At 33.5% G+C, this 12,582-nt stretch overlaps 1 protein-coding gene across 1 annotated transcript in view; it reads right to left on the bottom strand.

The window, feature by feature from the left end:
• Positions 1–242: 242 nt before the first annotated feature.
• LOC149780956 (vacuolar-sorting protein SNF8-like) overlaps positions 243–12,582 on the bottom strand; it is a 34,139-nt gene continuing 21,799 nt past the window's right edge. Inside the window, exons 3-8 of the mRNA XM_089938057.1 lie at positions 10,818–10,956; positions 9,611–9,715; positions 8,593–8,665; positions 5,942–6,083; positions 2,851–2,925; positions 243–1,296 (exon numbers count right to left, since the gene is read on the bottom strand). Of these exons, the coding sequence (XP_089794183.1) occupies positions 1,195–1,296; positions 2,851–2,925; positions 5,942–6,083; positions 8,593–8,665; positions 9,611–9,715; positions 10,818–10,956 (636 nt within the window). The 3' untranslated portion in view covers positions 243–1,194. The remainder of the gene's footprint in view (positions 1,297–2,850; positions 2,926–5,941; positions 6,084–8,592; positions 8,666–9,610; positions 9,716–10,817; positions 10,957–12,582) is intronic.

The raw sequence follows: 12,582 nt of genomic DNA, 5'->3' as shown, positions 1-12,582 counted from the left end.
TACATCAGTAGTTTTTCATGATTGTTTGGTTTCATTATTCAATGCCTCATTTAAGTACTTGCCCAAGGTTAAACACCAGTTCTAACATGCTTAGCAAAACAACATTATGGTCACTATATTATCCACATCTTACCACTGTATATTTTAAAACTATTTAATATGGGTACCTCTCATAAATTTTAACACTTCAAAATATGCGTTTAAAAAATAACACAAAGATAAAAAAACAGCAAAACAACACCTCAGCTGCACATGACTTTATTCTCTTAGTCTTTTTGCCAAAATAAATGGCATATTTTTTTATCTTTTTTGCAAACATAAATCTTCTCATCAGACCAATAATTAATATATGAAAATTTAAAGAATTTGACAAAAAAAAATACAAAGAGTTATTATGAAAAAAACAAAATACATTTAATTGTTTATTATTTTTAAAGCTAGACGATGTATGAAGAATCAAAAGGTACAAAAAAAATACATGATAATCCCTAAATACAGATGAATCTCATGAGTTCAAACCAACAATATACAGTGAATCAGCTGGCAGTGTAAGTGAACAAGGTGTTCTAAAATTATCAACATTCTACCGGGTCCTTACTTCTAGGATGAGTGAGTTCCAATGTTTGAGTAAATGAATACTTCATTCTGGTCTACTTTTGACCAGCAAAATAAGAATGTCTGTTGCTACCAAAGCAACTGCCTTAAAATATAATACATACTGCATCATTATTGTTACAAGGGGAAATAATTCCAACTAAATTTGATTTCAGGCATTTTTACAAAAGACTAAGAACACCAATGTAGTGATGCATATTATATGTAGCCTAATTACATAGTGATATTATTACTGTGCAAACTATTATAAAATTCATGAGAAAAATTCTCATCAATTTAATGTTAATAAATGTATCAAACAATATTATGAAGTAATATTATGGCTGACAATATAGCTCTATATCACAACACCAGAAGGATGGAGTATTTCCATTACACACAGACTGATCAATTTAGTTTTCATATCATTCTTTTATTTGATATTATTCAATACAAAATAAAGAAAAGGTTAATTAGTACTGTATCACAGACTGATTTTGAAAATCAGTGATGCCCTGTGCATAAACCTCTTCCTGCAGAAAAGACTCGAGAAGCACTTCCAAATCAAAGACTGGTTCTAGTTAATTAACAAAGTTCTATTCATGATGCATTCATGGCTCCAGCAAACAGGCTAGGGAACCAGTACTGTGTTTCACTACTTTGGTCATCAGTCCAAACTAATCCTTCTTTCACTAAGTAGTCCTATAACAGAGAGGTTATAATAAAAAGAGTATATGTAATAGACTGGTTTTCATAAAAACGTATGTGTAATAGACAAATTTTAATTTTAAAATCGAATTGATCTGCTATCATAAAAAGACTGGCCATAATAAAAAAAAAAGTAAGTGTGATAGACAGGTTTTCCTTAAAAAGAAAGAGATGTTAAAAACTTGTTTAAATCAAACAAGATCATGTGATTCAAAAGAGGTGTTGATGGTGGAGATACTGAAAATCAAGAATAAAATACTAAGGTTGAACATGTGACAGATAATCCATAAAGAATGCATAAAAATGGAATTATCACACTAATTATATCCCAATGAAAAGGCTATGTTCAAAATGACCAAAATGAAAAATAAGATTTAATTTTTTTTAAACTCTGCAGCAATTTAATTCAAATACTCATTATATGGCAGACTTACAGTATTTGTAGACACTTTTATTTAAATGAACTGCAGAAATTCTTTTAATGAATAAGAACATGTAAAAATAATATACCATAAAATAGTATCAAAGGGGACACTAATATGAATTTACCAGTAATTTACCAATAACATACCATCCAAGGGGACTATTAGCATGAATTTGCTACAGTAATTTACTAATAACATACTATCCAAGGGGGCTATTAGCATGAATTTGCTACAGTAATTTACCAATAACATACTATCCAAGGGGACTATTAGCATGAATTTGCTACAGTAATTTACCAATAACATACTATCCAAGGGGACCATGAGTATGAATTAACTGCAGTAATTTAAAGGGACTTCACATAAACGTTCATAATTGTGTTTATCTAATACAAAAGTAATAGCAATATAATCAAATAATAGCTAATGTTGTTGTTGTTGTTGTCATTGTTGTTATCGTGGGTCTAATGCCATTTTTTCAGTGCATGATTGGCTATACATAGCAACCAGAATAACTGGCAAAGGAAGAACCCAGGAAAATACAAGAAAAAAAGCACTGACCCATGGGAGCTACTGGCAAGCTTTTCCACATTCCCACAATGAATGAGCCCAAGACTCAATCCCACATGGACAGAGGTGAGATGTTAGTGATCGGTAAAGACAAGCATTTTAGACCACTTGGAAACCAGGTGCCCCAACCAAATAATAGGCAGGGGCTCCAGAGCGTGCAAAGTGACACATTAACTCAACCCAGTGGGGCCCTTAGGGCTTCATAAGCTTCTGAAAACACTGCCTTTATATTTAACAGTTTTTGTGTGACTGAACTTAAATGGATTTATGACAGATGCATGGGCACACAAAAGCAAAATAATGGGATCCTTCCACTTTCGAAGTAGAGGCATAAAAAGCTGGTGGTAACACTAGAAACAAGAAACCTGTGGATTACTTACTAATATCACCACTACTGTGATCACATTTTTAATTTCTTTAACTGCCTTCTGCTAACATTTCAGCAGTTGTAAGGTATATGGATGTTAAAGAATTCACAATCTAAGAAAACACTATAGAAAAAAACAACAGCTGATCTATTGTCTTTTCTAAAAATCTGCTGCTTCTTACTTACAAGAGCTCGATGTATTCTCTCTGTTTCCCAATTAAGATTTTTCTTCATTTGTGATACTGTCACAAAGGCTGTATTCTGTAATAACAATGAAATGAGAATCCTTATTGCCTGGAAGGCTGTGGAAATCCAGTAATTAAATACAGTGATAAAGTTTTGACCAGTTAAATGGAATCATGACCATATCTATGTTACATGAAAGGCAACAGTATACTGTTAAATCTTATAAAGAAGGAGAACTATATAATTGCAATTACTATTATTTACCTATTTGATAAACGTTTTTATATGAGATTTTGAGAATCTATTATTTCTAATAAATTTGACGTAAATTTGGAAAGGTGAAAATTCTTTGTCCATAAATCATTTATGTGTGTGTGTGTGATTTCGATTTTTAACATAGCTTTAACAATTTTTCAGTCATATCGCTACAATGTCTGCAGTGTGGCAGTTTATAGTGATGTCGAGTACTGCTGCATCATGCCGCAGACATGTAGCATGATGTCCCACCCAGTCACATTATCCTGACACCAGGCTAACCAGTCCTAACACTAACCTCTTAATGCTGAGTGCCAAGCGAGGAAGCTGTTAGTACTATTTTTCTAACTCTTTGGTATGACTCGGCCAGGGTTCTAACATCCAAGGCGAAATCATTTATGTCAATTTAGTTAGCTCTTCACTCTTGACTCATAAAGAAACACAAAATAACTATAATGTAATTTCGCATCATTGAACAAATTTAATTTTTGGCACTAGAAAGACACATTTTTATCGGAACATCCTACAGTATAAGACTAAATCACTTATAATGTTGGTCAGTTTAATGGCTCCCATGAAAAGAATACTGTATTTGGTCTGCCTAAAAACTTGCAAATGTCAATGTTTTTCATAACTTGGACAAGGAAAACTCAAATAAGACATTAACGTAAAGCAAATTGTAAATTTTCTGAGCTGTCAGTATTTATTAATCAAGTAAATTAAATTTAAATCAAGCAGACATGGTGTATATATTTCATTTGGAGACGAATCAAGTGTGACCATAATATTGTGGCAAAATACTTTAAAACTTCACCCAAAAATCCCAAAATCTTGCCAGTACTTTTTGACAGCCTAAACCACACAATAATTTTACCATGAGTACTTGCTTATAAGATGGGTCAAACTGCAAACAACAAAGATCGTGATCTGCCATAGTAATGTGCACCTGCAGATCAGGGTCTATGTTGATTGCTCCACTGATTAATCCTAACAAACTGCACAGACCCAGATCTGCTAGCACATTATGGTACAACAGATCTGGGTCTGTGCAGTTTGCAGTTGGACTTGTCTTATAAACAAGGATATTTGGTAATTTTTATCCTTCTCTTCCATCTGTCATAAAACAGTTATCTATAATGTCTCAATACATTTATCTAAACATATCATAATGCATTTATCTAAACATGACATTAGATTAAAATCAAGATATAATTATCAACAAGTAGATCTGACAGACATTGATACAAGGTCATGCTTTGTTGACCTTTTGATTCACCAATCAAAATACAGTGTTTAAACTGCTGAAATGTAAAATTATAAACGTTTGTTTTTGGGAATAAAACAGTCATTTTCTGAGAAAACAGCATTTGTTGTTGTAAAACTTAGTGACATCACACTGTTTACCATATTGCTGTACAAAAATATGGTGGATTTAATTTCATGGATATTTATTTTCCATAAAAATAATTAAATCAAATCCTGCACAAATATTTCTTATTTTACAGTATATACCCACTTTCTGAAGTGAAATGTCTAAACTGACCAAATTTCCTAAAACAGTTGTATTAACTTCAACAATATCTAATTCAGGACTGGACAACTCAATTAAATGCCAATTTGTTTCCCTTAGTTCTTCATCTTCTGAATAGATTTACACATGCCAAATATTCCATATTTATATGTGTTAATGCAAGTTTTGTATTGTTAAAGCAAGTTGATATTATCAAAGCAAGTTTTGTATAGTCGAACCAAATTTTGTATTGTCAAAACATGCCTTGTATTGTTAAAGCAAGTTTCATATTGTCAAAGCAAGTTTTGCATTGTCAAAGCAAGTTTCATATTGTTAAAGCAAGTTTTATTCAAGTAATTTTTGTATTGTTAAAGTAAGTTCTGCTTGTCAAAGGAAGTTTTGTATTGTTAAATCAAGTGTTGTATTATCAAAGCAAGTTTTGCAATGTCAAAGCAAATTTCATATTGTTAAAGCAGGTTTTGTTTTGTTAAAATAAGTTTTGTATTGTTAAAGAAAGTTTTGTACAGTACACCCTGCATCAATGTATGCTGAAATCATGCCTTGTATCAGCCAACAATTAACCTTTAAGGTTCATCCTTCACATTTCAAGAAAGATTTGAGGTTTTCGAATTAAATTATAGAATTCACACAGAAACATCCTTGAAGTTAAAAAGAAATTTCATAAATGAGGGAAAAATCCACAAAATTGCCAGTTCCACCACAAACTTGGTGAGACTGCTCTGGTGGCCTAGTGGTAAGAGCATCCGCCTCGGAAGCAGGAGGTCATGGGTTCAAACCCCGGCCAAGTCATACCAAAGACTTACAAAAATGGTACTAACAGCTGCCTCGCTAGACGCTCAGCATTAAGAGGTTAGTGTTAGGACTGGTTGGCCTGGTGTCAGAATAATGTGACTGGGTGGGACATCATGCTATATGTCTGCAGCATGAAGCCCAGTGCTAGAGTTCACCATAAACTGCCACACTGCAGACATTGTAGCACTATGACTGAAAAATTGTTAAAGCTACGTTAAAAATCCTAATCACAGACACACACACAAACTTGGTGAATATTTGCAGTTTGTGGAAAATTAAAAAACAGGGTTAGTCTGCAAGTCCCAAAAGAGAACGTTATTCCGAGTTAGAGATTAACAAAAATTAATTTAATTTAAACTGATGATCCTGAAAAACAAACAAACACAATAGTACTGAGGGAAGAGTGAGGATAGACAGAATAGGGACCCTTCTATTTCTAACTAGAGGTGAGAAAGGGTTTTAGAAAAATGCAAAGTCTGATCTAGTAGGAAAGTCAGCTAACAGCTAACAAACCTGTGCCTGCTGTATTACAGATGTGTGGTCCATACTTAGTTCCCCAGGAACGGATTGGACCATATATGACCGGCCACAGGTAATCACACTAAAGCCGTTTCCTAGTACCTTTAGCTTTTTGATTGCTCGCAACAGGTCATCTCTGATAATGAAAGTAATACAAATATAAAGCTACATCAATCTCTTAAGTTTATTTACACAAATACAGAGATATAGATGATATTTTCTTTAAACGAGTGAATAATCAATATCTTTCATCAAGAAGGTGAAAAATCAGTATTTTCAACCACAAGATGAAGTATATCCATTATTCACTTGAAGCAAGCAATTTTTTTTTTTATGCTCAAACATATTGGCTAGCAAGAAGTACTGTATAACAGACTGAAGTAACAGATTTCTTACTGGATCCCATGTGATGACAATGGCTTACTTTACATTCCGCTACGTTTTGTGATTATTCGCACAAAAAATATAAATATAAAAAAAATATAAATATTTTTTTTTCTCCAAATACAAAGTAAAATTGCACATTAAAAAATCAATAATTTGCTCCTTTAAATGCAAAGTGGCCACATTTACCACTCAACTACAAAAGGATCCAAGACTAACTTTGAATTTCATGTTTATAATGTTATCCATGTCTACTAACGGCCTGTGAAAATTTATATTTTTTTCACTCTAGTGAAATATCAAGATTATTTCTTTCAAAAAATCCAGTAATTCATGGCCTACCATTAAAATAAGCATCCATTTCAGTAATATCAAAATGATTTGAATGCAAGGGAAGCATCAAGGCAAGTTATAGTAACTACTGTTGTGTCACTAATACATTTATAATTTGTTTCATTATTATATATGATTATCCTGATAATTAAACAAGTGTTCCAGTAAATCTTATGTTTTACCGTTGTCTGTGTATTTGTATATCACTACTGTACAAAACATTAGCACTACTGATGATCTTAATAATACCATAGCTACAGAAAAAGTAACACCCAACTCTCACCTGCATTAGCTTGGTGAGACCATACTCCTCACAGAGGGTTACCTCCCACTGGTAGGATGACACCTAATCCTCACAGAACTAAGACTTAGAAGCTGGGGTGGGGGGAGGCAAGGGGGTCAAAACATTGTTATGGTAACAATATATTCTGAAAAAGCATGAGCTATGAGGAGTTTAAAGTGAGACAAAAATATTGTTTCTTCTTTTCATGGCCCTCAAATTAATTGCAAAGTCTACATTCTAAGCTTTTACCTTTTTTTAACTATCTCCTACGGAATTAAGCTGAAAACAAGGAAAGACGTGTCTTGCCTCTATGAAATATAGTATAGTGCATTGACAAAAAACAAACTTTCATCCGACCCGCCAATCCTAACAGACCTCAGTGAGGCAGTCAATTTTTTGCATAAGTTAGACCAGGTTTCAGTAAGGTGTAAAACAATAACAGGTACTGTTATTGTCAAGTTGGAAAACTTGAATTTAAACAGTTCATAAGAGTGATTCAAGACTGACGCAGCGAAGGTAAACGTTATGTTCAACTATAATGTTTGTAAAGTACAGTTAGAGCTTAATTACATTCAAGACAATCCCACAAACTATAGTTCCAAACCCTACGGACCTCAGCAGTTTCTTGCTATTTCTTAATTTAACATAATACTTGGACTGTTATTGGGTTTTTATTTTACCAATTTCGCATGGTGGTCATCATCTCTCCTGCCACAAGAATATTCAAATCAACAAATGATGTCAAAAAATATAATTGTTGCCCTTGTTGCTTTTCTTTTTAACCAGAATCTAAATCTTACTTTTTTTCCCCTCTGTACTATTAAAACTTCTTAAGAGAGTTACTGCCCATTTTGTCTAGAAAGTGTATTGGATGAGATTCAGAAAATCCTATGAGCAACAACTTAATCATGCTGACATTTTGCATGAAAAATATATGCAGCTTCAAGTGCCTGAGGTACTCTTGTAAAGTTAACCTGGTTCCTTGACCAACTCCACTGAATTTAATATGAAACCCGGATCTAAATCAAACATGAACAAGCCAGTATCTGGATTTTAATGCATTATAATTCCATAATTTTAGATTTTATTCCATAAGTATGTAATTTAATTATATTCAAGACAGTCCCACAAACTATAGTTCCAAACCCTATGGACCTCAGCAGTTTCTTGTGATCTCACACATTTGGCTATAGCATGCCATGGAAATAGGTGCTAAATGTTTTTCACAAAGAAGCACTCAAGCAGCAAGTCTGTGATTGGTCTGGGTGGGTATCAAACCAAGGAATACTGGATTAGGATTCAAACACTCTTCCAAATGAGTTATGACAACTCCCTATAGAAAGATAAATATATATGACTGCTCTATAATAGCAGTGTTATGTGATATAAAGGATCACCCTCATATATGTTTAATGTAAGAGCCATCCATGAAAACAGATGTTATATTTTCATTTAAAACAGTCTGACTCCTCAATCTTACCACATGCATTTGTCATGTAAATAATTTAAGACAAAATTTATCATCTGAAAAGGAATGAGATTCAGTTTCTATTGCTAGAACTCTTAAAGAAAGTCAAAATAATGAAAAACAACTTAATATTTTCTAAAACTACTGCCACATAAAACTGCTGCTGAATATACTTACATACTAATGTCTTGACTTTTCTTCCCTCTAGACTTCACTACTCTGTCTCTCAGCTCTTCAATACCAATTAAACCTGCAAAGAAATCAATTTCTTAATTAAGCTGATTATTTTAAGTCCTCATTGTGCATGTGTAACTCATGCTGATAATTTGTACTCAGGGTGTAAGTGTAACTGAAGATGATCATTTGTACTCCGTGTACATAAGTATTCAGAATGCATGTGTAATTCATGATGATCATTTGTACTCAGGGTGTATGTGTAATTAAACCTGATCATCTGTACTCCATGTACATTTGTAATTCAAGCTGATCATCTGAAGTATTCATTGTGCACATGTGATTCATGATGATCATTTGTACTCAGGGTGTATGTGTAATTGAAGCTGATCATTTGTACTCAGTGTGCATGTGTAATTCATGATGATCATTTGAAGCACTGTGTGCATGTGTAATTCAAGATCATTTGAAGTACTCAGCATGCATGTGCAATTCAGGCTGATCATTTATAATCAGTGTGCACTTGTAATTGAAGCAGGTCATTTTTATGCAATGTGCATGTGTAATTCAAGCTGATCATTTGAAGTATTAAATGTGTATGTGTAATTCAAGTCGATCATTTGTACTCAGTGTTCATGTGTCATTCATGCTGATCATTTGAAGTATTCAGTGTGCATGTGTCATTCATGATGATCATTGGAAGTATTAAATGTGCATGTGTAATTCAAGTCAATTATTTGTACTCAGTGTTCATGTGTCATTCATGCTGATCATTTGAAGTATTCAGTGTGCATGTGTCATTCATGCTGTTCATTTGAAGTGTTCACTGTGCATGTGTCATGCGTGCTTATCATTTGAAGTATTCAGTGTGCATGTGTAATTGGTAATGGGTAAGATACCTGTATCATTTGCCATATGGTCTTGATGTGGATGTAAATTAAAGAAATAACATCACACTATATACATTAGCAACAGAACTATTTTTAGGATTCTGAAAACAAAAGTCACATTTAAGGATTACCTCCATTCCTGTGACTTGTTGCCAGGCAAACTTCAACTATCTGAACTCCCAATTCATAATAAAAGTCTCCCACTCCTAGCATCTCAGCCCAGAATCCTTTGCTGGCTGTTTAAAATGAAATATTAAACATGAAATTAAATTTAACATAACATTCAGAATAAAAATAAAAAGAACTGGAAAATTATCCCAATTTGTTTAGAATGAAATGAATATGGCTAAGGTACATGACAGAAATCTTTCTACATGGCTGCAAATGTTACAATAATGTTATATCCAAATATTAATCATAATCCTCAATCTGTACAACTGATTTCATTTAAAGTTACGGTGATTCTGTGATATTTTCCAAACACTTCTCAACATAGTCCAGAATTGCACGTTTAACAACCATATTATTTTATAAATATACCATACTTTCAGTACAGCAGACTGTGCGAGTTGACAAAGCTTTCTGTGACATTTTATTAAATCCTGTGAAATTTTTGTTATCCAAGGACATCCATGAAAAATGATGTAAAGTGCCAACAAAACTTTATATAGGTTAACTTTTGCCATCCCCTAATTATTTGAAGAATATTTACTAGATGTATACAATCATATCTATGCATCTTATTTTCAAAACACTTGCAAAGTATAGTCTTTGATATAAATATAACCAGGACAATCTTAGGAAAAGAGTTTTATTATTCTGAGAGAAATAATGATTAATGTGAAACATATATATTGACTTGCATGGCATTGTTACATTCTTTATTATTTATATGTTTGTTATCTCTATGTACCGTTTGCTCGGTCTGACTTGTAATAAAAACCAATAATGTGAGGAAATAAAAAAGGAAATATGCTGTTATTTCTAAAGAACTGTACCTTCTCTATATTTATCTATCTACTTACATGTACCTACATGTATGTATATATATATATACATGTATCTATCTACATACATGTACCTACATCTATCTGCATAAATATATCTACATGTATCTACATACATGTACCTATATGTATCTATTTGCATATATGTATCTACATGTATCTATCACAACAAATTACTTCTTCTTGTTATCTGCGAGGAAATATCTGTTGCACATGCGTCATAGATTATGATAAAGAAAATGCAAGTCAAAGCTGTAATAATCAAAATTCATAACACAGAACATATTTTCAAGCGAAGAAAAAAAAACACTGGAAAGAACATTTGTCTTACAAGCTAGTGGATCTACACCAATAGAAGCACACATTTCTTGGAACTGAACTCTGAACTCCGAGTTTTTCCTAATCTCCTCCTTGTGTTGACTAGCAAAGTTTTCCAGATGCACCTTGAAAGTCTCCATTTGCTTGGCCATCTGAAGAAGAAAAAAAAGATTGAAAACAATTAAACAATGTACATAATTTACTAATTCACACATCTGAAGAGAATAAGAAATAAACTAGGAATAAAATACAGTCTTGTCTCATTAATATACACCAACCATTTGTATTACACTTATCTTGTTATCCAATCTTTCAGTTACATTCATATGGCCCTTTAAAGATCTGCAATACACATTTGACCATTGAAGCTTAAACAAGGTGAGACATGCTTGTTTACAGTGAAATTGATTCCATCTGACTTCATCTGATCTTGTATTTTGCATTCACTCCTGGGTAACATGGTAACATAATTATATAATGCAAAGCCATTCATACGGGTCATAAGTACTGACCTGCATTAAGACTATATGATTATATAATACAAAGCCATTCATGGGGGTCATGAGTACTGACCTGCATTAAGACTATATGATTATATCATGCAAAGCCACTCATACGGGTCATAAGCATTGACCTGCATTAAGACTACATGACTATATAATGCAACGCCATTCATGGGGGTCATAAGCATTGACCTGCATTAAGACTACATGACTATATAATGCAAAGCCATTCATGGGGGTCATAAGTACTGACCCTGCATTAAGACTACATGACTATATGATGCAAAGCCATTCATATGGGTCATAAGCATTGACCTGCATTAAGACTACATGACTATATAATGCAAAGCCACTCATACGGGTCATAAGCATTGACCTGCATTAAGACTACATGACTATATGATGCAAAGCCATTCATGGGGGGTCATAAGTATTGGCCTGCATTAAGACTACATGACTATATAATGCAAAGCCATTCATGGGGGTCATAAGTATTAGCCTGCATTAAGACTACATGACTATATGATGCAAAGCCATTCATATGGGTCATAAGCATTGACCTGCATTAAGACTACATAACTATATGATGCAAAGCCACTCATGGGGGTCATAAGCATTGACCTGCATTAAGACTACATGACTATATAATGCAAAGCCATTCATGGGGGTCATAAGCATTGACCTGCATTAAGACTACATGACTATATAATGCAAAGCCATTCATGGGGGTCATAAGCATTGACCTGCATTAAGACTACATGACTATATAATGCAAAGCCATTCATGGGGGTCATAAGCATTGACCTGCATTAAGACTACATGACTATATGATGCAAAGCCATTCATGGGAGATCATAAGTATTGGCCTGCATTAAGACTACATGACTATATAATGCAAAGCCATTCATGGGGGTCATAAGCATTGACCTGCATTAAGACTACATGACTATATAATGCAAAGCCATTCATGGGGGGGTCATAAGCATTGACCTGCATTAAGACTACATGACTATATAATGCAAAGCCATTCATGGGGGGTCATAAGCATTGACCTGCATTAAGACTACATGACTATATAATGTAAAGCCATTCATGGGGGGTCATAAGCATTGACCTGCATTAAGACTACATGACTATATAATGCAAAGCCATTCATGGGGGGTCATAAGCATTGACCTGCATTAAGACTACATGACTATATAATGCAAAACCATTCATGGGGGTCATAAGCATTGACCTGCATTAAGACTACATGACTATATAATGCAAAGCCAT

Source organism: Sinohyriopsis cumingii, chromosome 16, assembly GCF_028554795.1.
Source record: "Sinohyriopsis cumingii isolate HCF-2022 chromosome 16, ASM2855479v2, whole genome shotgun sequence".
Lineage (NCBI taxonomy): Eukaryota > Metazoa > Mollusca > Bivalvia > Unionida > Unionidae > Sinohyriopsis > Sinohyriopsis cumingii.
Note: the sequence above shows the minus strand (reverse complement) of the source record. Positions and strands in the feature narration are given on the sequence as shown.